The sequence below is a fragment of the Danio aesculapii genome, chromosome 12, assembly GCF_903798145.1.
Source record: "Danio aesculapii chromosome 12, fDanAes4.1, whole genome shotgun sequence".
Taxonomy (NCBI): domain Eukaryota; kingdom Metazoa; phylum Chordata; class Actinopteri; order Cypriniformes; family Danionidae; genus Danio; species Danio aesculapii.
This window is the reverse complement of record NC_079446.1, coordinates 18,005,677-18,029,893: the sequence shown is the minus strand read 5'-3', so window position 1 is coordinate 18,029,893 and position 24,217 is coordinate 18,005,677. Positions and strand designations below refer to the sequence as shown.

Below are 24,217 nucleotides of genomic sequence, written 5' to 3'. Positions count from 1 at the left end.
TGATTTGGATCACAATATAAAATGGTTCACTGACCAACAAAAGGTGTCTTCTAGATTATATCCCTCGAAGATAACTTAACTTTATTCTTCACGTATGAGCGGGAGCAGCTATTTGAATCTTTTTGGCTCGAGACTTACGGTGTCATTCACTTCCATTCATTTTTAGCCGTTAAAACAGCCCATTATACTACTTTATGTTGCAAACTTATATTTTATTACTATAGTATTCTACTTGGTCTGTATAGTCATGCAAACACTTGTTTGTAGAGCAAGTAGTTTGACCGTTTTCTGATGTTAATTGTTCCAAGTCATTTCTCCCATAGGCGACTAAATCTGAAGTTCTAAAACAATCGCAAAAACAAGCTCACCTCCGCATTGAAGAATAAGGTCAATAGAAGGCACTTGCTGCAGATAGATTTGCAGAGTTCTGAACTAAAACTACGAGACATTATGAAACAAAAAGAATGGATTTCCCTAAAAGACTACTACATATCACAGCCTTAACTGCAATACAATTTGATAAAATAGAAGAATGAAAAATACATTAAAATAAAGAGAAACCATAAACTGTCAATTTCAGAATGCAGAGAAGGCTCCAGTGGCCTTACATTAGGGGATAGCTGGCAGATGTTGCAATGCCACAGTGATTGTTTTTGTCTTTAGCCATGTAGATGTAGCCTTTGTCACCCCATTTGTCAGTCCAGCTAAAAAAAAAAAAAAAGGGGGGGGGGGGTTGTGGGGTAGGGACATAATTAATAAAATACAAAAACATCAAGCTTGTGCCAGCAAAACTAAAGATTTTTGGTATCATACCTGTTCTTCACAATCCAGTATCTTCTACCAGCAACATCAGCACCCTCATAACCATAGCCAACCACCAAGACTCCATGATCAAGTTGACTACTGCTGCATGCCTTCTCATAATAGATGCCTAAAGTTCAGAATATTAAAAAGTTAAGGCAGAGTAAGTTCAGGCAGAATAAATTAAGACATGTTTGTCATAGTTGCATAAACAACCATTTTAGCAAAAATCCAATTAAAACTAGAGTTGAGGGATATCAGAAACCTACCAGACTGATAGAACTGTATGGATTGATGTCCTGCATCAATAGCAACAGATACAGGACCCACAGCAGCAACAGCATTCATCAGAGCAAGCTCGTTACCACTGGGGATGTCCACGAATCCAGTGTCTTTAGCGACATTAAAACGGGGGTCATACCGGCATGGCAGATCATCCTGCAAAGTTAAAATAAGAAAACGGTACACTGAAGTTTCAAAGTACTTAGATTTTCAGTCAAAGAGAGAGAAGAAAAAAAAAAACATGATTTCAATTAACCACAACCTGCAAATACATTAGTTCTGATGGTTTCAAGAGAATATATATATATATATATATATATATATATATATATATATATATATATATATATATATATATATATATATATATATATATATGTATATATATGTATATATGTATGTGTATAGTACCTCAAACATTACCTGTTCACGTTACACTTTTTAAATATAGGTAATTTGTATGTACAGTCAAGCTACTATAAGAAACTAGTTGCATTTAAGTGATGTTTTATAAACAAATTTCGGGAGGAGCACGCGCAGAAGTTTCAGTATCAAATACGTCATTGACAATTATTCTATTATCCAATCAGTTCTTGACCAAACCCCTATATATACCAAAGCTGTCTTACCTGCAGCATCTTACGACTTTAGCATCCCTCCACCACCCCGTCACCTCACCTCTTAAGCATTACAATCCCGGGGGGAGCGTTCTGGGGCCGGGCTAGATACTTCGCTCGAATCCCTATTCCTCTTTGTTTCCTGATAAGAGGAATAACTCAAGTTTGGGTGTCTTCCCCGAGCTCAGAGCCCTTCCCCCGGACAGCACGCCAAATACGCTTTATTCTGAAACTATTGCAAGTGTGAACTCGTGAAGCAAAGGAAATGAACACACAAATTAAATATGCATATCTACCACACAAGAAAAAAGTAGACCTATGCATCAAATAAATAACACTTCAAATGTCATATATGTCAGTTACACACATTTGAAATAGCCAGATTCTACATTTACAAAGACCCAATTTGTTTGGTAAAACCAAATTTTATTAATAAACCCTAAGGGTAAACACCCACCATAGACGCACAAGACAGAAGAGCACATAACTGATTCTTACCCTTGCAAGATAAGGGTACGACTGCTCAGAATCCAGCCCGTTGTTCTCTTTAACATACAGAAAGGCCTGGTCCATGAGGCCTCCATTACAGCCTTGATTGCCCTGTGGTCTGGAACAGTCCACCAAGTTTTGCTCACTCAGAGAAACCAGCTTTCCAGTTTTACGGAAGAGCTGACCCTCCAAGGCACCCGTTGAACTGAAAGACCAGCAAGATCCACATTGTTTCTAAAACCACAAGAGAGAAGAGTCATCAAACAGTAAAGCTACAGATACACATACTGAAATACTAAAAGGCATTTATATTTTAGCACAAACTGGGTTTACCTGTTCAACTGTAATTGGATCAGTTGTAATAGATGCAACCATGTCCTAATTTAGAATAAAATATTTGCAGTTTTCAGTTACTTTAAACTCACCTGGTCTTTTACAGGAGTAACATAGCCCCTCTGTCTCCAGTCAATCTGTTGAGGGGCTGCAAAAAAGCTGGGTTCCATGAACAATGCACCCTTTGACTTCCGGTCTGGGTCCTGCTTATAACCATTCATTGCCTGTCTGAATTCCTCATTTGTCTAAAAGAGAATGTCATGAAATGTTTTAATAAAACAGCTTTACAAATACTACTATATAAGGTGTCAATAGCAACTTGAATTGAGAATTAAAATCATTTTGCAGAAGATTCATTAAAATACATTGGGCTTAAATCTCCAATCTATGATGTTGATCATAATTTAAAAATTAAAAAAAAAATTCTGATCTGGTTTTACACTGATAAATCATCCTTGCATTTTGATTGTTTGTAAATCTGTTTGATAAATTGTATTGTACAACAAAATATATAGAGAGAAATAAATGACTTGACAGTAATACTAAACTGCTCACCATGTCACCAAATTGATTCATTCCCAGTTTAAATGTGTGGTTTCCCATGGAGTACTCAAAGTTGTGTAGCTCAATTTTTCTCAAATTCTCCTCCCAAATCATTCTCCTCCCAACCTCTACATCCTGGAAAACAAAACAGATGTGTCAGCCATTGCAAAGCACAAATTCATGTTTAACACATGCATGGCTTTAATTCATTCATGTAAAGCTGATATATGGCTATAAACTATAGTCTTCCCACCTCATGATAGATTCGTCCATGCTGGCTCTTCCAGGAGTCCCAGTGGTCATCTAACTGCATGTCTACAGTTGGAGCAGCAAAGACTGCACTTATGCACAGTGTGATGAGCAAAGCAAACATCATCTTGCCTGGAAGACTGTGACAGAGAAAAACAAGACTCAGTTTAAAGCACTGTAAAGAGAAGATTATAAACAATTACAGGGAGAAAAAACTTAATGGTTTAACAAAACAGACCAAGCCACATCACAATCTGTGCACTATAAATGGAACTAAATGTCATCTAAATATCATGCAAGCAATTTTAAGAGAGAGAGAAAAAAAGATTTACACTTACCTTTCACAAGCAAACCAAATTATTGACTGTGATATCTTACAACTGAGCGTGTTTTAAAACCTGTCCGAACATAGAGGCGGTCTCTCATTGGCTCACAGTGATGATGAGACAAGTATTTACAACCAATCAGTTCCGCAAAAACTTCTTCTCATGTGATCTAGCATCACAAGAAAGAGAATCCATCAATGGACTATGGTGATTCTTTATATTACTAGTCTACTGTAACAAGATTACAGTAATCAGAAATATTTTGTTATTTCAGTTTAGAAAATCAACATTTACAATACACAAGTGGAAAGCTTAATAAAATATGCTACACTTGATAGGGAGATGTAGAGATTTATTTATTTATTTATTTTTTTTTTTTTAAGTTTGTAACGTCTTGTTTGTTGGGTGTGTTGTTTGTGCTTGTCACATAAGGGTGTGCTTGACAACATGCTTAGACAGAAAATAATCCAAGAGAAAACACAGAGGCCATTTAGAAAACTAAGCATTTTTAAATAGCATCAGTGGCTCCTGTTTTGTACTCACACTAAATGCTAATTACTTTAATTCTAATTACTAAATATTATTAATAATTTAGACTGATTAAAATTAGTAGACACAATACTTCCACTACTAATGTGTCCTTATATATCCTTTTCTGGCTGCAGGAGAGAGAACATCTTTGCACATTTAAGAATATGTGTGTTTGCCTATTGTGATAATTGTTTAATTGCCATTTTATCTTTTATTCATCTTACTTTATTAAAACATAAAGCTGAAAATAAAGTAACAAGCTGGTTACGCACTCAGTTACTAAACATTTTAAAGCTAAAACAGATGTATATACAAAAAAAAAAATTATTAGAAGTTATTAGATGTTTTCGTTATACCTTCTGGCTAATAAAATGAGTGTTAAAAGCCAGATGATAGTTTATGTTCAATTGCAGTACTAAATTCATAGATATTTCAATTCTTATTTCAATTCCTATTTCTATATTCCAGGGTGTCCGCAGGGTCTTAAAAAGTATTAAAAATTGATGAATCAATTATGAGAAAATTAAGGCCCTTAAAAGCTATTCAACAGTCTTAATCACATTTTTACGAGGTATTTAATTTTGTTCAATCGTTGTCCAAAGTGATTGACTCTAAAAAAGCATAAATATATTTATTTTCCTGGGTTGCTTCGGGCAGGGAGAGTCCGGCCAAGCTCCTCTGTCTGAGTGATGTTATGTAATTTGCGACAAACACGGGAAGGTGATGTGACGCTCTCTACATGTAGCGAAACCTTAGAGCAATACAGACAGCAAAATGGCAAGTTTGCATACTTCTGGTTGGAGTAAGACGAGTTTAAACCGTGGTTGAAACCTGTCGCTGAAAACAACCACGTAATATTTTCTTTCAAGGTTTGTTTCTTCTGAGCTCATTTAAGTTCTGTTGCATGGTTGTGCTCCATTTATTTCTTTAACTACAACTGTTTATTAGCAACTGTTTATTAAGTTAAAGGTTTGGTACTGATTAGAACTTGAAGTGGCGATGAGGTCTTCAAATATTCTGAGAAGGTCTTTAAAAAGTCTTAAAAAGGTATTGAAATTTCCTTTAGGATTCCTGCATATACCCTGATTTTCAATTAAAATAAAAAGCATAATCATGTTATCCTCTTTTTTTGTGCGAGGTTGACTTTCTGTTCACAATTTTTTCCACACAGTGACAATGCTTGAAAAGGTAAGCACATCTACAGAGGCCGGATGGTCTAAAGAAACACATATAAGTTAATTTTTGAACTTTCAGCCTTAACTTAAAAGAGGTAAATTTATGCTTTCAAAAATCTTTCTGTAAAATTTAAATCAATTGTTACAAAATGTATACGTCCACTCCTGTTGTGTTCCAACACAATTTCAGTAATTCTCTTGTTTTACATGTCTTATTCCTATAAAGTTTGTGTTACTTTTATTATAAATTGATAGAATTGGTACATGAAACAAAAGTTGTGCTGCAAAATAAGTCTGATCAGGCTGAAATGTGTGTATTTAAAACAAAAGTTTGTTTTTAAGTATCACCATTTCAAATAATTAAAAACAGCTCTGTTGCATGTAAGCATTTAATACATATTTAGTGTTTTTCCACCCCTGTTAGAATGCATATGTCTTTCTGTTGCAGTCCACATACATTTAGGAAACGGTGTTCCTTACTTTTGTAAAGACAACAAAAAAATCTTTCTTAATCTTTGCTTACAGACTTTCTATGCAAAATGAACTGTATTATAATTGACACAATAAACAAAAAATATATTCTTTTTGAAAAAGAATTTTTAAATGAAATATAAAAGCTTTTTTTTCTGATAAGCTCAGTTATATTCTCTGCACCTATTGAGTCAGTACAGAACCACAGACACCCACATCTACAAGGGCACACAGTACACACACAGTGAAGCCTGGAGACTCATCATCGGTAACATTAAATGTAGACAGTATTTCATTCAAGATCTCAGAGATCTCGTTCCACTGATTACACAAAAATAACAAGTTGTTGTTTTTTTACCACAAAGAATAACAAGTTATTGAACTTTTTTATCAGGGTCCCACACTGACAGTCAGGTCTTTTCTATCAGTCTGTACAGTCAGTGTCTTTGTTTAATGTCTCTAATGCTGCATCCTAATTCACATAATATCCGTCCTAAATAGTATTTGAAAGTACAATTAGTATGTCCCAAATCGTAGTATGTTGAAAAGAGTATGCCAAAGTATCCCGGATGGTTTACTATTTCCAGGGAAAACTTTAAGTGTAGAACCATCCATACACTGATGATAGTGCCCACCATACACGGGAACTCAATTAGAACTACCAATGCGGGTGAAAAGTGTAGATAAACTACAAACATGATGGACGTGCGAGGCCAACCACCAAGTAGAGAGGCTTTGGTAAAGATGTTTGTATGACTGTTAATTAATATCTAGCCCACTGGAAAATATTTAAATTGCGTTTTCTGTGTTATGATTCATCTGCAACAACAATACTGAACTTATAAAAAGATATGTTTGGACATTAACATTTGAATGTATAATTATTAAAAGACCTGAGGAGATTTCTCTGCATGAAAGACTCGTGAATAGGAGATTAACCTGCTGCTGCTTCTCCAATAAGGTAGGAAATTAAATATGAAAAAAAATGTGGATGTCACAAAGCTTGCATACTGTTCTGTTACCCACTCAAAAGTATAAATGTTTCCTTTACAAAAAAGTACATACTTTTAGGGCGTAGTAGAAGTATGCGAATTGGGACGCAGCATTGGTTTGTTTTGTACTTGTGCACATGGCTTTGCTACCCTTATCCTGCCTTCTTGTTTCTTGTTACCACACCCTCTTGTTAATTTAGATTGTCTTATCCTCATTTACTTGACTTTAAACACATGTCCCTTGTTTGCGTACATCTACTCTTGGTTGGTTTGTTTTGGATGTGATTTGTCTAATGCTTCCTTGCTGTATTTAGTCTAGTATATATTCAAAAAGTTAACATATTTCACTAATTCACTAATTAAAGTGAAACTTGTATAATTTATATATTCATTCCACACAGACTGATATATTTCAAGTGTTTATTTCTTTTAATTTTGATGACAACTAATGAAAACACCAATTTCAGTTTATCAGAAAATTAGAATAATACTTAAGCTGCGGTCACACTCCACTTTTCTCCCCATAGACTTTTTTGTCCATAGTTTTTGCAGCACAAACTCTAGTGTGACCGCAGCTGTACAGTTTTCTTAATTGCTAAAACACTAAAACCCATTGGCTGAACAAAGTTCTCAATTGCCATGACCTCATTTAGCTAATTGTGCAGTCTTTTGTCAATACCTTAAACCATTTCACATGGTAAAACACAATGTGCAGATTCTACTAAAGCTGCCGTCAAACTGGACTTCCATTCATATGCACGCGAATGCGTCAGACCGGAAACGCAAGGTCGTGCATCAAGTTTCGTAGATTGTGGCATTGGAAAGATCAAATTGCATCACTTGACTGCGTGAGACCAATCGAGAATCAAATCATGACCTCTTTGGACAGAAATTTTAAATATGGACCAGTAGCTCACTTGTTTAAATGTCTAGTCATCTTGCTAAATTCTGTTGTATGGCGCTGCGAAAAGGGGCGAGATTAAACAAGATGATTAGACATTAAAAAAAGTGAGCGATTGGTCCATGTTTTAAATTTCTGTCCAGAGAGGTCATATTTTGATCCTCGATTGGTCTCATGCAATTATATGGGCCTGGTTTTTTAAAAGTAATCCACTAGGATATTGGATAATGGATTAGATCAAACCTTGAAAATGGGTTTTTCAAAAGAAAAAACTATTACATATATATACATAATTGGATTAGATCACGTAATCCAATATTGGTTTTGATTCAGATCAAATCTTTAGTTTGGGCTTTTCAGACCTTTTTTGTAGGATTTGGATCACTTTGATCCAGAAAAACTGGCTCACAAAGTTAACTGGATTATGTGATCACGGATCGCAAAAAAGGATTACTAAATCTGGATAAATTTTATCTGCATTAAACCTTATGAAACTCTGGGCCATGATGCGATTTCGCAGGTCAGAGTTCACCAAGCTTGAACTTTCCAATGCAGAAAACTACGAAACTTGCCGCATGACCTTATGTTTCCGGTCTGACTTATTAGCGTGTGTATGAATGGAAGTTTATGAGCAGAAAAGTGAAGTGTGACCGCAGCTTTAGACTTTTCAGCAAAACTGTAAACAAATTCTCATTCTCAAAACACATTCTGCACTCTAATGCACATGCCATTCATACTGCTAAACACAAATGGCAGCAATCAAATACAAATAGAGAAAAGATGTCATGATTCAACAAAACCACTCGAAATTGATGTCACGCTTTTCAATTGATGTGACAACTAAGTCAGTTCAGAGAGCAAACAGGTTGTTGAAGGTGGGAAGGAGAGTGCCTAAGCATGGATCGAAGAAACAATGTGAGAGGATGAGTGCAATGGGCAGTTTATAAACTTGTACCTCTCTCCATACTCACCTTTCCTGAATCTGATTAAGGAGTTCCCCTTCATAAGGAACTTCGACATGTATCTGGCAAACAGACTATGGGAGTTCGTCAGACGACCAATCACTCTGAAGAGTAAGAAAACGGGCCACTGAAATGTCAATTGAATTGGCGGAACTTGGCTCTACAGCTGATCCCCAGCCGCTGGAGCCAGCTCATTACAATTGTTCCTTCAGACCCGATCACAAGACTGAAGAACCCTTCTGCTGAGCTGACTTCCATAGAAGAAAGCATTACCTTCACCAGTGCGGGGAAAGACGTTTTAGTCGCTTTAGTCTCCTTGGTGTTTTACTGGTGATCTAAAAGAGCAGTTTACTGAAAGAGCAGAATTACCTAAGAGAGCACATGGTCGAGTAGCGCAGACCCCTTGCTCCTCATCTGTGTGCTCTGTCTCTGCTTTGAGTGTGAGAGCAGTTTCCTCTCTCTCTGGATGCGCAAACCCGAGCCCTGCCAGTCTGGGACACTCCGCTTTCCAGTTCGCAACGCTGGGCCCCTTCGCCTCAGGCTCTCAGAGTGCAGGAGAACGGACTCCTTTCTCTCACTCTGGCCTCACTGTGGGATCCAGGGAGGAAGGTAAGAGACATTCTCTTATTCTCAGCTCTTCCTCGGGACGCTCCATTTCCCGGGGTGACCACTCCCTTACCGAGCTGCCCCTCCGCTGGTATGTAAGCGATCGCTCCAATGGTGCCATTAGCTCGCGCTATGCCAGCCTGGTTAGTGCTGCCTAGCGCGATGCGGTGGCTCATACGGATGATCAGACTCGGCTATGCCATACAGTTCGCTATTTGCCTTCCCAAGTTCATGAGTGTTCATTGTATGAGGGTCATCCCTGAGAGCACCCCCGTCTTGCGCAAGTAGATTGCTGTCCTTCTGGCGAAAGATGCAATCAAGCAGGTCCCTCCAGCCGAGATGAAAGCTGGGTTTTACAGCTCGTATTTCATCATGCCCGAAAAGAGCAGGGGGTTAAGACCAATCCTAGATCTTCGCAGACTGAACTGTCATTTACACAAGATGCTGTTCAGAATGCTCACGCAGAAATGCTTACTGCAGAGCATCCATACTCGGGATTGGTTTGCAGCTATAGACCTGAAGGATGCGTATTATCATGTCTCCATCTTTCCATGCCACCACCCTTTTCTCTGGTTTGCATTTGAAGTACGAGCGTGGCAATACAAAGTTCTCCCTTTTGGGCTCACTCTGTCTCTGCATGTTTTCACTAAGCTCGTGGAGGGTATCCACATACTTAATGATCTCGACGACTGGCTGATTTTAGCCTTCTCTCGGGATCAACTGATTATGCATCAATATAAAATGGGATCAATAGACATGGTGCTCCGGCACCACCACCAGTTGGGGCTTCGGGTCAACCGAGAGAAGAGCAAACTTTGCCCTGTGCAGAAGATCTCTTATCTCGGACTGGAGCTGGATTCAATCACCATGGTTGCACGCCACTCCGAGAAGCGTGCCATGCTAATGCTTTCTTGTCTGAGCAAACTTAACAGGAAGATAGAGGTCCCACTGAAATGTTTTCAGAGGCATATGGTATTCACAGCTGCGGTCACGCCGCTCGGTTTGCTTCATATGATACCACTTCAGCATTGGCTTCACAATCCAGTCCCCAGACAGGCATGGCACGCACGTCACTCCGCTGTGTCACCGCACCCTCAGTTTCTGGATGGATCTTGCTTTTCCACGGGCTGGTGTGCCCCTAGGGCTAGTATCCAGGCATGTTATCATATCGACGGATGCCTCCAGCACAGGCTGGGGGGTCATGTGCAACGAGCATGCAGCTTCGTGGACCAGACCCTGTCTGCATTGGCATATCAACTGCCTGGAGCTGTTGGCAGTGTATCTCGCTCTCTGGCCTTTTTTTCCGGTGCTGAAGCAGAAAAACGTGCTGGTCAGAATGGACAGCATGGCGACGGTGGCTTATATCAACCGTATGGGGGGTATACGCTCTCGCCGCATGTCTCAGCTTGCTCACCGTCTGCTCCTTTGGAGTCAAACGCGGCTGAAATTGCTGCATGCCATTCATATTCTGGACCAGCTCAACTATGCAGATCTCAAGGCAGCTAGTGTCACAAGGACTCCACCCCGATTCGGTCCAGCTGATATGGGCACGCTTCGGGGAGGCCCAGGTCGACCTGTTTGCTTCCCTCGAGAACGCACATTGCCAGTTGTTTTATTCCCTGACCGAGGCCCCCCTCGGCACGGATGCACTGGCTCACAGCTGGCCATCAGTCACGCTCAAATTAGCTTTTCCCCCAGTGAGCCTAATCACGCAGACACTGTTCAAAGTCAGGGAGGACGAGGAGCAGGTCTTGTTTGTTGTGCCTCTCTGGCCCAACCGGACCTGGGTTTCCGGACTCACACTCTTCGCGACGGCCCCTCCTTGGCGCATTCCTCTGAGAGGATACCTCTCAGAGTGATATACCTCACCAAGATGGCGCCGCGGATGGCCGCTTCGGCGTGGGGCTCTCCAGTGTTTGTACTGTTTTTGTTAGTCTGTCCTGTTTTATGTTTGTCAAACACGATCAGTTACACCAGGGACGAGCTGCTGAACATTCGGCAGTGCACACCAACTAATCAAGAACTGGATTTTGATTTTTGTGGCGTTTTGCGGAACATTGTGGTCGGCGGAGCAGCCGCATTGTGGAAACGCTACAAGACGCGCAAGCGTGGGAAGCGAGCCGGCGCGCTCGTCAGGCTAAGACAGCGCGGCTTCAGAACGGCGCTGCCCAGCATTCACCTGGCGAATCTCCGCTCTCTTCCTAACAAAATGGACGAACTACTTCTGCTCACATGCAAAAACAAGAACTTTAACAACTCTGCTGTCCTGTGTTTCACGGAAACCTGGCTAAACGAAGCCATTCCGGACAGCGCATTAAACCTACCGGACTTTCAGCTGTACAGAGCAGATCGCGATACGGAGTCAACGGGCAAAACGCGCGGTGGTGGGACATGCTTTTACATCAACAGAAGGTGGTGTACGGATGTAACTGTGTTAAAGAAGATGTGCTGTCCTGATGTGGAAGTGCTTTTCATTAACTGTAAGCCGTTTTATTCACCAAGAGAGTTTTCCTCGTTCATTCTCGTCTGTGTTTACATTCCACCGCAAGCACACGTGAGTACTGCGCTGCAACAGCTGGCTGATCTGATCACAGAGACAGAACAACAACACCCGGACTCTGCTTTTATCATACTTGGGGACTTTAATCAGGCAAAACTCACACATGAGCTGCCTAAATTCAAACAGCACATTACATGCCCCACCAGAGGCAATAAAATTTTGGACCATTGCTACACCACAATAAAGGATGCATATCGCTCCGTCGCCAGAGCAGCTCTAGGACTCTCCGATCACTGCCTGGTTCATCTTATACCAACTTACAGGCAAAAACTTAAAACTACTAAGCCAGTATTAAGGACTGTCAAGAGATGGACCAACGACACAGAGCAGGTCTTACAAGCCTGTTTTGAATGCACTGACTGGAATGTTTTTGAAGCTGCAGCCACAGATCTGGACGAGCTCACAGAGACTGTAACATCATACATCAGTTTCTGTGAGGAGTTATGCATCCCTACCAGGACCTACTTGTCATTTAACAATGATAAACCATGGTTCACACCAAAACTCAGACAGCTTCGTCAGGCCAAAGAGGATGCTTACAGGAGTGGTGACAGGATCCTGTACAATCGGGCCAGGAACACATTGACAAAGGAGATTGGTGTGGCTAAGAAAAGCTATGCCAAAAAGCTGCAAAACCAGCTTTCAGCTAACGACCCTGCATCAGTGTGGAGAGGCTTAAAAGATTTCACTAATTACAAGACACCGTCCCCCAGTATCGACAGCAATAAACATATTGCAAACGAGCTGAATATGTTCTACTGTAGGTTTGACACCTATGACCAGACACCTCACACCCACCCGGACCATCTCCCTACACAGCCATCAACACCACATCAACACAGCCCGGACCATCACCCTACACGGCCATCAATACCACATCAACACAGCCCGGACCATCTCCCTACACAGCCATCAACACCACATCAACACAGCCCGGACCATCGCCCTACACAGCCATCAACACCTCCAGCCATCTTCCTCTCCCCCCCTGCTCTTCAGATCAGTGAGGAAAATGTGCGTCAGATCTTCAGTAAACAGAAGAGAAGGAAAGCACCAGGGCCAGATGGTGTCTCACCAGCCTGTCTGAGAACCTGCGCTGACCAGCTGGCTCCCATTTTCTCCCATATCTTCAATAGATCACTGGAACAGCGCAAAGTTCCATCCTGCTTTAAGCGCTCCACCATCATCCCAATCCCAAAGAAGCCAAAGATCACAGGACTCAATGACTACAGACCTGTGGCCTTAACATCTGTGGCCATGAAGTCATTCGAAAGACTGGTGCTAGCATATCTGAAGGACATCACTGGACCCCTGCTGGACCCCCTGCAGTTCGCCTATAGAGCAAACCGGTCTGTGGATGATGCAGTCAACATGGGACTGCATTATACCCTACAACATCTGGACAAACCAGGGAACTACGCAAGGATTCTGTTTGTGGACTTCAGTTCTGCCTTTAACACCATCGTCCCATCACTGCTTGAGTACAAACTGGCCCAGCTCTCAGTTCCTAGCTCTGTCTGTCACTGGATCACCAGCTTTCTGACAGATAGACAGCAGCTAGTCAGAATGGGCAAAATCACATCCGACAGCCGCACCATCAGCACTGGTGCCCCCCAGGGATGTGTTCTTTCTCCACTGCTCTTCTCCCTGTACACCAACGACTGCACTGCAAAAGACCCCTCCATCAAACTCATTAAGTTTGCAGACGACACTACTGTTATCGGCCTCATCCAGAACGGTGATGAGTCTGCATACAGACAGGAGGTGGAGCGGCTGGCGTTATGGTGCAGATACAACAACCTGGAGCTGAACACGCTCAAAACAGTGGAGATGATAGTGGACTTCAGGAGAAACCCCCCTGCACTCCCCCCACTCACCATCATGAACAGCACTGTGGCTGCAGTAGAGTCATTCAGGTTCCTGGGCACCACCATCTCTCAGGATCTGAAGTGGGACATTCATATAGACTCTATTGTGAAGAAAGCCCAGCAGAGACTGTACTTCCTTCGTCAGCTGAGGAAGTTCAACCTGCCACAGGAGCTGCTCGTACAGTTCTACTCAGCTGTCATCCAATCCATCCTCTGCACTTCAATCACCGTCTGGTTCGGCTCAGCTGCCAAAACTGACCTCCGTAGACTACAGCGAATAGTCCGGACTGCTGAACGAATCACTGGCACTACCCTTCCTACACTTCAAGAACTGTACTCTTCCAGAGTGAGTAAAAGGGCTCGCAAAATCACTCTGGACGCCTCACACCCAGCACACTACCTGTTCGAACTGTTACCCTCTGGTCGGCGCTTCAGAGCACCGAGCACAAAAACAGCCAGACACAGGAAAAGTTTCTTTCCTCAGGCTGTCTACCTTATGAACAGTTAAATATTCCCCTACTGTGCAATAAATATGTGCAATACTTTCTCATACGCACTTGTACACAGCACCTTATATCATATACAATGCAATACTTTCTAAATTCGCACTTGTACACAGCACCTTATAACCTGTATATTTATAACAATCTGTACATACAACTCAACATCCAGGTTTCTTCACTAACCGCATCTGTTTAATGTTCATCATTTTTTTATTATTATTATTAGATTTTTTCAGATTATTTTGTGTTGTCACATGTCACTTTATGTACACTGGAAGCTTCTGTAGCCAAAACAAATTCCTTGTGTGTGTAAAGCACACTTGGCAATAAAACTGATTCTGATTCTGATTCTGATTCTGATTCTGAGAGAGGACCTCCTCTCTCAGGAAAGGGGCACCCTCTGGGATCTCTGGAACCTCCACGTGTGGTCCATAGACAGAGCGCGGAAGACTTAGATGACTTACAACCTTCGGTAGTTAACACCATCACTCAGGCTAGAGCACCCTCTACGAGACATGCCTATGCCTTAAATCCATCCAACCACCTCTCATGCCCACTCGATTTGGTCTCCCTTAAAATTCTGTCAATGAAGACAGCTCTGCTGATCGCGTTGGCATCGTTCAAGAGAGTCGGGGATCTGGAGGCATTTTCAGTCAGCGAATTGTGCCTTGAATTCAGGCCGACTTACTCTCACGTTATCCTGAGACCCCGGCCTGGCTATGTGCCCAAGGTTCCTACCACCCCATTTAGAGATCAGGTGGTGAACTTGCAAGCACTGCCTTCGGAGGAGGCAGACTCAGTCCATTTACTGCTTTGTCCCGTACGCAAAATTTAAAATCTTGTGAACAGCACTTTGCCTGTTATGGTGGTCAGCAGAAGGGAAGTTTGAAGGGGAAGGGGAGATTGGCCCACTGGTTAGTTGATGCCATCGCCCTTGCTTATGAATGCGAGGGCGAGCTGTGCCCCCCAATTGTGAAAGCGCACTCTACTAGTGTCACCTCCACCTGGGCGTTAGCACACGGTGCCTCTCTGACAGATTTCTGCAGAGCTGTGGGCTGGGCGACACCTAACACATTTGCAAGGTTTTATAACCTTTGAGTGGAGCCTGTTTCTTCCCTATCATTGGGTAACGCCAGTCAATCGGGAGGAAACTAGGCTTGGCTGCGCCAGGTTCCCTAACCCGGATATGTGTGTGCATTTTCTATTCTACTAGTAAGTTTCTCTTTTCAGGTGAACCCTAGAGAATTCCTCCGAGGCCCCCAGCACCTGACTCAATGAAGGATTCGAGTGCATGGCTCAGTGTGTTGTCTGCTATGGCTGTCTGGTCTACTCGCATACTGAGGTTCAGTGCCAGCTATGTGCATCCCCCTGTTCTTGGTGATGCCATATGCATTATTAACCACGGTGTGTTCCCCATTTTCAAGGCGACCCGTGTCTTCCCTAACCGCTAACCAGCTTATTATATGTAACACTCCCCCTCATTATCATATTTCCCATGTCACAAAAACTGCTTTCTTTCATCTGAGAAATATCGCTAAGTTACGAAGTATGCTATCCATCTCAGATGCAGAAAAGCTAGTCCATGCTTTTATGACTTCTAGGCTGGACTACTGTAATGCACTGTTTGCTGGCTGCCCAGCATCCTCTATTAACAAACTTCAATTAGTACAAAATGCAGCTGCCAGAGTTCTAACCAGGTCTAGAAAATTTGATCACATCACCCCAATTTTATCCTCCTTACACTGGCTGCCTGTTAAGTTTCGTATTGAATTTAAAATATTGCTTCTTACATATAAAGCTTTAAATAATCTAGCTCCTGTTTATCTAACCAATCTTCTGTCTCGCTACAATCCAACTCGCTCTTTAAGATCTCAAAACTTAGGGCTTCTGGTAGTACCTAGAATAGCAAAGTCGAGTAAAGGAGGTCGAGCCTTCTCATTTATAGCTCCTAAACTCTGGAATAGCCTTCCTGATAACGTCCGAGGCTCAGACACACTCTCCCAATTCAAAACTAGATTAAAGACCTATCTGCTCAGTAAAGCATACACTTAGTGCACCACTTAGGGGGCTTCCACACAGTTATAGTTATGCATCTTGCTGATATACACTGTGAACATCAGCTACGCTAATTATTTTCTTTATTCTCCATTTCCACCTGGGGATACTCTTCCCGAGGCCCCCAGACTATGCAGAGTCACTGATTCGATCCAAGACCAACGACGAGATGATCCCAAGGTTTCCATATCCTGGACCTGGCCGAATCCTGAACAACTACTGCGATGGTCATGGAGGAGTGGAGAACATGAGACTGTTTCCTATGACGCTCCAGAGACAGACGAGTCTTCGCTGAGGCCAGCTTCCAGCCTCCGCCACTGAGACTGCAGCTCTGCACAAGACGTTTGGCCAGCGGAGAAATTAAAATGGTCGTGCCCAACTGAGTCTGGTTTCTCTCAAGGTTTTTTTTCTTCACTTCCGCCTTTAGTGAAGTTTTTTTTCCCTCTCCGCTGTCGGCACTGGCTTGCATGGTTCAGGATCTGTAGAGCTGCGCATCGTTGGATTTGCTCTTCAGTGTTTGGACTCTCAGTAGTGATTATTAAACCACACTGAACTGAGCTAAACTGAACTGAACTTGAACACTACAAACTGAACTACACTGTTCCTATTTACTGTGACCTTCTATGTGAAGCTGCTTTGACACAATCTACATTGTATAAGCGCTATACAAATAAAGGTGAATTGAATTGAATTGAATCATTAGGGCTAGTCCATATGCTCTATTACCATCAAGTCTACCCTCTTGGGTAGCAGGTGGTCTCTGGAGCATCCTCTCCCTTCGGGGACTGGCACGCTTTCCCTACGTACTGTCATATTTCTACAATCCCTAGTCTACTGTATATAAGCTAGGTAAAAGCACATTTACGACTCCCGATCTAAATTCTTATTATTTCCATGTAACGTTAATATTCTGGGCCTAGGGGACATTGGAAGGTTGCGCTTTTGATGATGTCAGTGCGCTCACGCTACGTATGGCAAACTGCACATCAGGAGCGTGGCGGGCTTAGCTATTGTGACGTTTTCCATACAGTCTCCCATAGTTTGTTTACTAGACACATATCGAAGTTCCTTGTCAAGGGGAATGTCCTGGTTACGTCCATAACCCATGTTCCCCGAATAGGGAACGGAGACAATATTGCTTGTGATGTAGAAAACGTGCTTTGGCCTGACAGGCCAGAAAAATATGTAAAATTGATTACATGTCCCTTTTAGTATGGTATGCTGTACAGTGCACTGTAAGCTGTATATTTTACAATGAAAATTTGTATGGCCCTGAACATTAAGATTAAAAGTGAACTTCTCCCGGAGAACTATATGTTTAGAACAATGTGTTTTCTGTTTGTTGTATTGTTTACTCCCTGATAGTGTATATGACTTTTTGAGGCAAAAGTTTTATTTTGCAAGAGGATTCAGAGGTTTTGTAAATACGGCTTGAAGATGAGGATTTATGTTTAATGGTTTAAGAAAATGGAGCAAGGTTCAGAAATTGTGTTTAAGCAATCAAGAGAAACTTGATGACCAATACAAATTTTGGCAGTGTAGGGCAAGCTACTTGGAAAATGTAATGAGATAAGCTATTAGTTACTCTACTTAAAATGTAGCTTAGCTACACCAAAAGCTACCCCCTGGGAAATGTAGCAAGCTAAGCTGAAAGCTACATGACAAAAGTAGCTTAGCTACATCTAAGATTTTTTTTAACATTTTTAAATCGAAGCGATTTTAATCCAAGTCAATCATATCTTAGTGATCAATAAAACTGCCAATGAAACATATGAGGCATAATTGTTACGTTCAATGTTTTAATGCAATTAATATGCTGTTCAAAACCTGGTACAAATATATACTGGCGATCAAATTTAGAAAGCAATTTATAAATAATTGAACAATTTCAAAATAATGTCATCTTCACTGCTCAACAGTTTTTGTCCCATCTATAACATGCTAACAGAACACCCTTTCCAAAAAAAAGCTAAGGCATTTCAACAAAAAACATTATTTTGCAGAAAACACACTGATCAAAATTAGAGAACAACAATGACTGAAGCATGGAAAAAGATTACAACAAAGTTTTCTGAAGGTTACAACAGTCAGCAATTAGTAGGAGGTGTACAGGCCTCTGCTCTGAATGACTTAAGCATATCTGCGGCCACAGGACAGCACTAGTCTCTCACACTGCTCTGGTGTGATTTTGGTCCACTCTTCTTCCAGTCTCCGTCACAGTTCGGTGACTGTAGTGGGTTTCTGGACCATAACTTTGTCACCAAGGATTTTCCAGAGGTTCTCTATTGGATTGAGCTTAGGACTCTGAGCAGGCCATGTCATTATTTCAATGTTTTCAGTATCAAGGAATTCCTTTACCCGTTTTCCTGTGTGACATGGAGCATTGTCCTGCATGAAAACTGCTCGCTGATTGGGTGATGAACGCAGGGAAGGAACCACATGTTGTTGAAGAAGGTTCTGATAAACATTTGCATTCCCTCTGCCACTTAGCTGTATAAGAGGCCCAACTCCTGCTGCAGAAAACATACCCCAAACCATGACACTTCCTCCTCCACTTTTCACTGAGTTCTTTACACACTTTGTGTTCAGTCTTTCTCCAGTTTGTCAACAAACAATGTTTCCCATCTGACCCAAATAAATGAAACTTGCTTTCATTACTGAAGGGAATTTTGGAGCAGTTGTCCTCTGTCCACTCAACATGCTCCTCAGCAAAGCTTAGTCTGGCCTTTTGATTCTTTCTGCTTATGAGAGGTTTGGTCACTGCAGAGTGGGCTTTGAGTCCAAATGCTCTTAAACGTCGAGACACATTATGACGAGACAGATCTTTACCCTGTTCAGCGCTGAAATGGTGAGCAATTGCAGCTTCAGTGTGGAAACGATTGCCCATTGAGATTTTCTGCAGTATTCTGTCCTCTCTTGTATTTGTCTTCCGTGGACAACCAGCCTTCTTGAGAGACTTGGATGAGTTTGTGATAGGGATGGCTGACGTGAAACTAATGTTTCGACACAGTGTCGAGATCCCGAAGCGCAAGTGTTTTGAAACACTGTACCGAAGCATGATCTGAAACACCCAGGTCACGTGACTAAAGTGTTTCGAAACACCTGGTCACGTGACTAAAGCGATTCAAAGCATTGATCAGTGCAGAAGCGCTTCGAGACAGGGTCATACAAAAATTTATGTCTCGTTTGGCCTAGTGGACCGTGCGTGCGTTTGTGTGTGTTGTAACAGATTTCCCAATGACTTTTGGGTTCGAATCCAGACTTGTGCAAATACTCCAAAACCATGATTTTATGTATTCATTTTACTGTTTATGGTGTAGTCTAGATAGGATACAGCGTATCAATTTAGCATCATTTTTGTAACTGTAGAACAATAATTAATATTTTTACAGTACTGTGATGGTTGAGTTTAGGGTTGGGGTAGACGTTAATAAAATACAATAAATGGGAAATTTTATGAATAATATAAATAATTGTTGTTAACTTCTGTCCACAACTTTATCTGATCTAGCAACAGCACTGTTTTATGACCAAAACAAGCCATATTATTCCCAAAGTGTTTATTCGGATGTCAGACCAAAGTTGAAACAAAACAATGCACGAACAAAGCATCTCAAACTGATATTAAAGCATTTCATAGTAGCTGTATCAGCCTGAAATCAAACCAACAATCCCCGTATGGTATTCAAGAACCCTAACCACTTCACTATATCACTTGAGGGTTCAAGCCTACAAAGTGGGGTTTAATACCTCAATTTGCTCAACTGTTCTTTGCTGAAGCTGTTCCATTGCAATACATAAAAATGACCACTAGGCATCACTGTAGAGTGGGGTTTCGAAACGTTTCGAAGCTTCGACACGTTTGCTTAAACTGTTTCAGTGTTTCATGAAGCCTCGCTTTGCCCACCACTAGTTTGTGATGTTGTAAAGATTCAATATGCTTAAAATCACAGATCTGGAACAAATTTTTTGGAACGACCAATTTGTCTTAATAGGGTCATCCCTTTGGCCTTCATCTGGACAACCTGATGCTGGAGGCTTTCAGTCACTTTAGAACAGCCCACCACCTTGCAGAGTCAATGAAACTGGAAGTTAAGCTGCCAGTTAAATAGGGGTTGACAGACAATCAAGGAAATTAGCACCAGGTGCCAGATTAACACCAATAACTGGGAGGTATCTGAAAGTGTTCTCTAATTTTGATCAGTGTGTTTTCTGCAGAATAATGGTTTTTGTTGAAAGTTATTTTGGGGAAAAGGTGTTCTGGTAGCATGGTATAGATTTTATTTGGTATATTAAACAGTGAAGATGACATTATTTCAGAATTGTTCAATTATTTATAAATTGTTCTCTAATTTTGATCGCCAGTGTGTATATATATATATATATATATATATATAGACATATATTAGTGGTAGACCGTTACGCAAGACTTATCACGTGATTAAAAAAATATCGCCGTTAATCGCCAGTGTATGTATATATATATATATATATATATATATATATATATATATATATATATATATATATATATATATATATATATATATATATATACACATATATATATACACATATATATATATATACACAAATATTAGTATTAGACCGTTATCAGCGTTAATGTGCTGTGTTAACGCAAGACTTATCACGTGAATTAAAAATATCGCTGTTAATCTATTCTCAAAGTTGTGTTGGGAGCTGGGTCTATTCTACGCAAGCTATGATGACTTTCACCTTGATATTTTAGTGCAGAGGTATACCTGAACGGTGAGCCATCTGACAAAATGTGCCCTTCTGAATCAAATCAGCAGAATGCCCTTCTCCAGTTCGGCAGTTTTAACTCAAGAACATTTCATTCATGCCCCTGTGACAAACTGGGGTATTAGATGCAAATACGGAGTAAGGACTGGTGAGAGTGTTATGGAATTTATTAACGAGCGCTAATTGGAAAGAAAAAAACTTCCGCATTTCACAATGTGTGTGTGCTGTTCTTTAATGACAGCCGCATGTGTGGATCTTGTCGGAAAATATGGCGGAAAGTAATATATGACGGTAATAGTTTGATTGCGGTGTTTACTTCAATAATGCCACTAATATATGCACTCGAACGCAAACCGGAGGAAAGGACGGTGGCGTGGAAGAATGGAGACGTGAAAATACGCATCCTTCAGGTCTATGACTGCAAACCAATCCTGTGGACGGATGCTCTGAAGCAAACGTTTCTGCGTGAGCATTCTGAAAGGCAGTTTGTTTAAATGACAGTTCAGTCTGCGCAGATCTAGGATTGGTTTTAATCCCCTGCTATTTTGGGCACGATGAAATACGGGCTGTAAAACCCGGACTTCATCTCGGCTGCAGGGACCTACTCGATTGCATCCTTCGCCATTAGGACAGCAATCTCCTCTCACAAGACAGAGGCGCTCTCGGGGATAACCCTCGTGAAAAGGACACCCGTGAACTTGGGAGGGTAAATAGCGAACTGAATCGCATAGCCGAGTCTGACCGTCCGTACGAGGCACCTCGATGTGCTGGGCAGCGCTAACCAGGCCGACAGAGCACGCGCTAATGGCACCATCGGAGCGATCGCTGACGTGCCAGCGGAGGGGCAGCTCGGGATGGGAGTGCTCACCCCGAGAAGCAGTGTGTCCCAAGGAAGAGCTGAAAATAAGAGAATGTCTCTTACCTTCCTCCCTGGAAACCGCAGTGAGGCCGGAGTGAGAGAAAGGAGTCCGTTCTGCTGCACTCAGAGGGCCTGAGGCAAAGGGTCCCGGCGCTGCGAGCTGGAAGGCGGAGCGTCCCAGACTGGCAGTGCTTGGGTTTGTGCATCCGAAGAGAGAGGAAACAGCTCTTTTATTGAAAATTTGGTTGCCACCAGCCCGGAGGCCGGCAGTGATGAGTTTAAAGTTGTTGTTATGGACTGATGTGATGATCCTCGGCCCCCCACCGAGGATCGAGAGACTCAGATAACCTGCACGCTTTGGAAGGGAGTTTGGGTGGACCTCTCCAAGCGGGGTGGCTCTGCAGACAGAGATTGACCGTGATAGCGTGCTCCACCTGGGGAATTGCCTCCTAACCCCTGGCCGCTCCATCATCGAGGGAGGTGAGAGCGGGAGCGCACGAGTACCGGGCAGAGAAAGGTGCTCTCGATGCCTGCGTGAGCTCTCTGTGTACCTCCGGGAAGAAGGGGACAGGGGGTCTAGAAGGCTTCGCCTTCTTCTTCACTCCCACGTAACACCCATCTAAGCGGTTCGGCCACGGTTCTGGGGGACAAGCCATGTCCAGTCCGCAACCCAGTGAAAAGTGAAAGTGTGGCCAACTCGGAGGATGGACCAGAGCACGCACTCGAAGCAGAGACAGAGCACACTGGGCCTGAAGGCGACGAATTAGCCCCCACTGTAACCCTCAAGCCTGCCCGAGTGCTAACTGCTTGGCAAGGAGCAGCAGGGTTGACTTGCCCTAATAAAAGGCAAGACACAACCTCAGTTGCGCAACAGTCAAGCCATCGCAATGCGATCGGGTCTGAAGCAACAATTATGATTAGCTGACTCTAACAGCCGACTGATATAGCCCTAATTGGCTCATCAGTTTCAGCTGTGGAGCTAAGTTCCAGCTAAGATCCGCCAATTCAATTGGCATTTCATTGGCCTGTTTTCATATCTTCAGAAGTGATTGGTTGTCTAAAGCAGTGGTTCCCATCCTTTTTTTGCCTGAGACCCCCTTTTGCAGAAAATATTGCAAGGCCCCCCTCCACATTTAATGATATTATCGCTCATATAAGTTTGCAGTAATGATGACAAAAAATTTTGTTTTCAAACGGTATGTTTATTACTATATCTAAATATGTTTATGCACAAATAATAGCCTAATGTTTCCCAGAGATGGGTTGCAGCCCGAAGGGCATTCGCTGCATAAAACATGTGCTGGATAAGTTGGCGGTTCATTCCGCTGTGGCGACCCCGGATTAATGTAGGGACTAAGCCGAAAAGAAAATGAAAGAATGAATAATAGCCTAATGTAAAATATAAAAGCAAAACATCAGTAGGCCATTTGTAACTGAAAAATGTAAGCCTTTGGCCTTTTAATTGACCCTATTTGAAATTCAATACCAAAAATATAAGTATTCACAATGATGAATAAGGGAAAAAATAATATAGGCTATTACAATTAAATACTTGCATGTTATTTGTTATGCTCTATCAATTAGTGTGAGGATTGCTACGAGGCGAATCAGTGAGACTCTGCCTATTTTGTGGAGGACGGATTACAAATTTGTCCATTTTTGGTCGCTTGACAATTTTGGTGGTGGGGGGGGGGTTAATAGGTTTTATATGCGACCATCAACCCGTAATCTCAGAGGATTACAAACTGACATAGCATTGCTGTCGCCCTGATACAAGTTTTATTTATGGAGAAAAGTCAGAGCACTGCAGTGTTTGGGTGTTCTGAGAAAATTTGTCTTACCGAAATGTGAATATTCCATACAAGCTGAAGCTGATTGGTCAAATATTGTCACAAGACTCTTGCTGCACTCGCGCCTCGACCCGGGGTTCATTGGTGCGAGTTTGTCACGCGGCTTGTGTGCGCAAACCGCTTGTTAACAAGTGGGTTGCGGATCTATTCCTTGGCAGTTCGCGGGTCCTTCCCTTGGCCTTTTCCCTTAGCAAAGAAACTTTCTAAAGATGCCTGTTTCTACTCATTTTGCAGCTTGTGGGTTAAATTTTAGTGCTCAAGTGACCGACACGTAGCGAGGTCATTTTTCAAAATAAAAGATTGTTCAGACTCGATAATAAATAAAACGGAAATAATGAATGATTTCTTGTGCAGCTTGGTACCAACTGATCCACTGACCGGTGGTTGAGGACCACTGAGCTAGGGGATAAAATGAACTAACGCAACATGATCATTCTAATTGCCCACTGCTAAGAATTTTTTAAAATATGACGCGACCAC

At 41.9% G+C, this 24,217-nt stretch overlaps 1 protein-coding gene across 1 annotated transcript; it reads right to left on the bottom strand.

The window, feature by feature from the left end:
- LOC130238320 (procathepsin L-like) lies at nucleotides 1–3,444 on the bottom strand. Its single transcript, XM_056469293.1, has 7 exons — nucleotides 3,319–3,444; nucleotides 3,078–3,200; nucleotides 2,615–2,767; nucleotides 2,199–2,423; nucleotides 1,071–1,239; nucleotides 814–931; nucleotides 1–704 (listed from the first exon to the last, which is right to left on the bottom strand). Exons 1-7 carry the CDS (start codon nucleotides 3,439–3,441, stop codon nucleotides 605–607), a joined length of 1,011 nt encoding a protein of 336 aa, XP_056325268.1. The 5' UTR covers nucleotides 3,442–3,444; the 3' UTR covers nucleotides 1–604.
- Nucleotides 3,445–24,217: the final 20,773 nt, after the last annotated feature.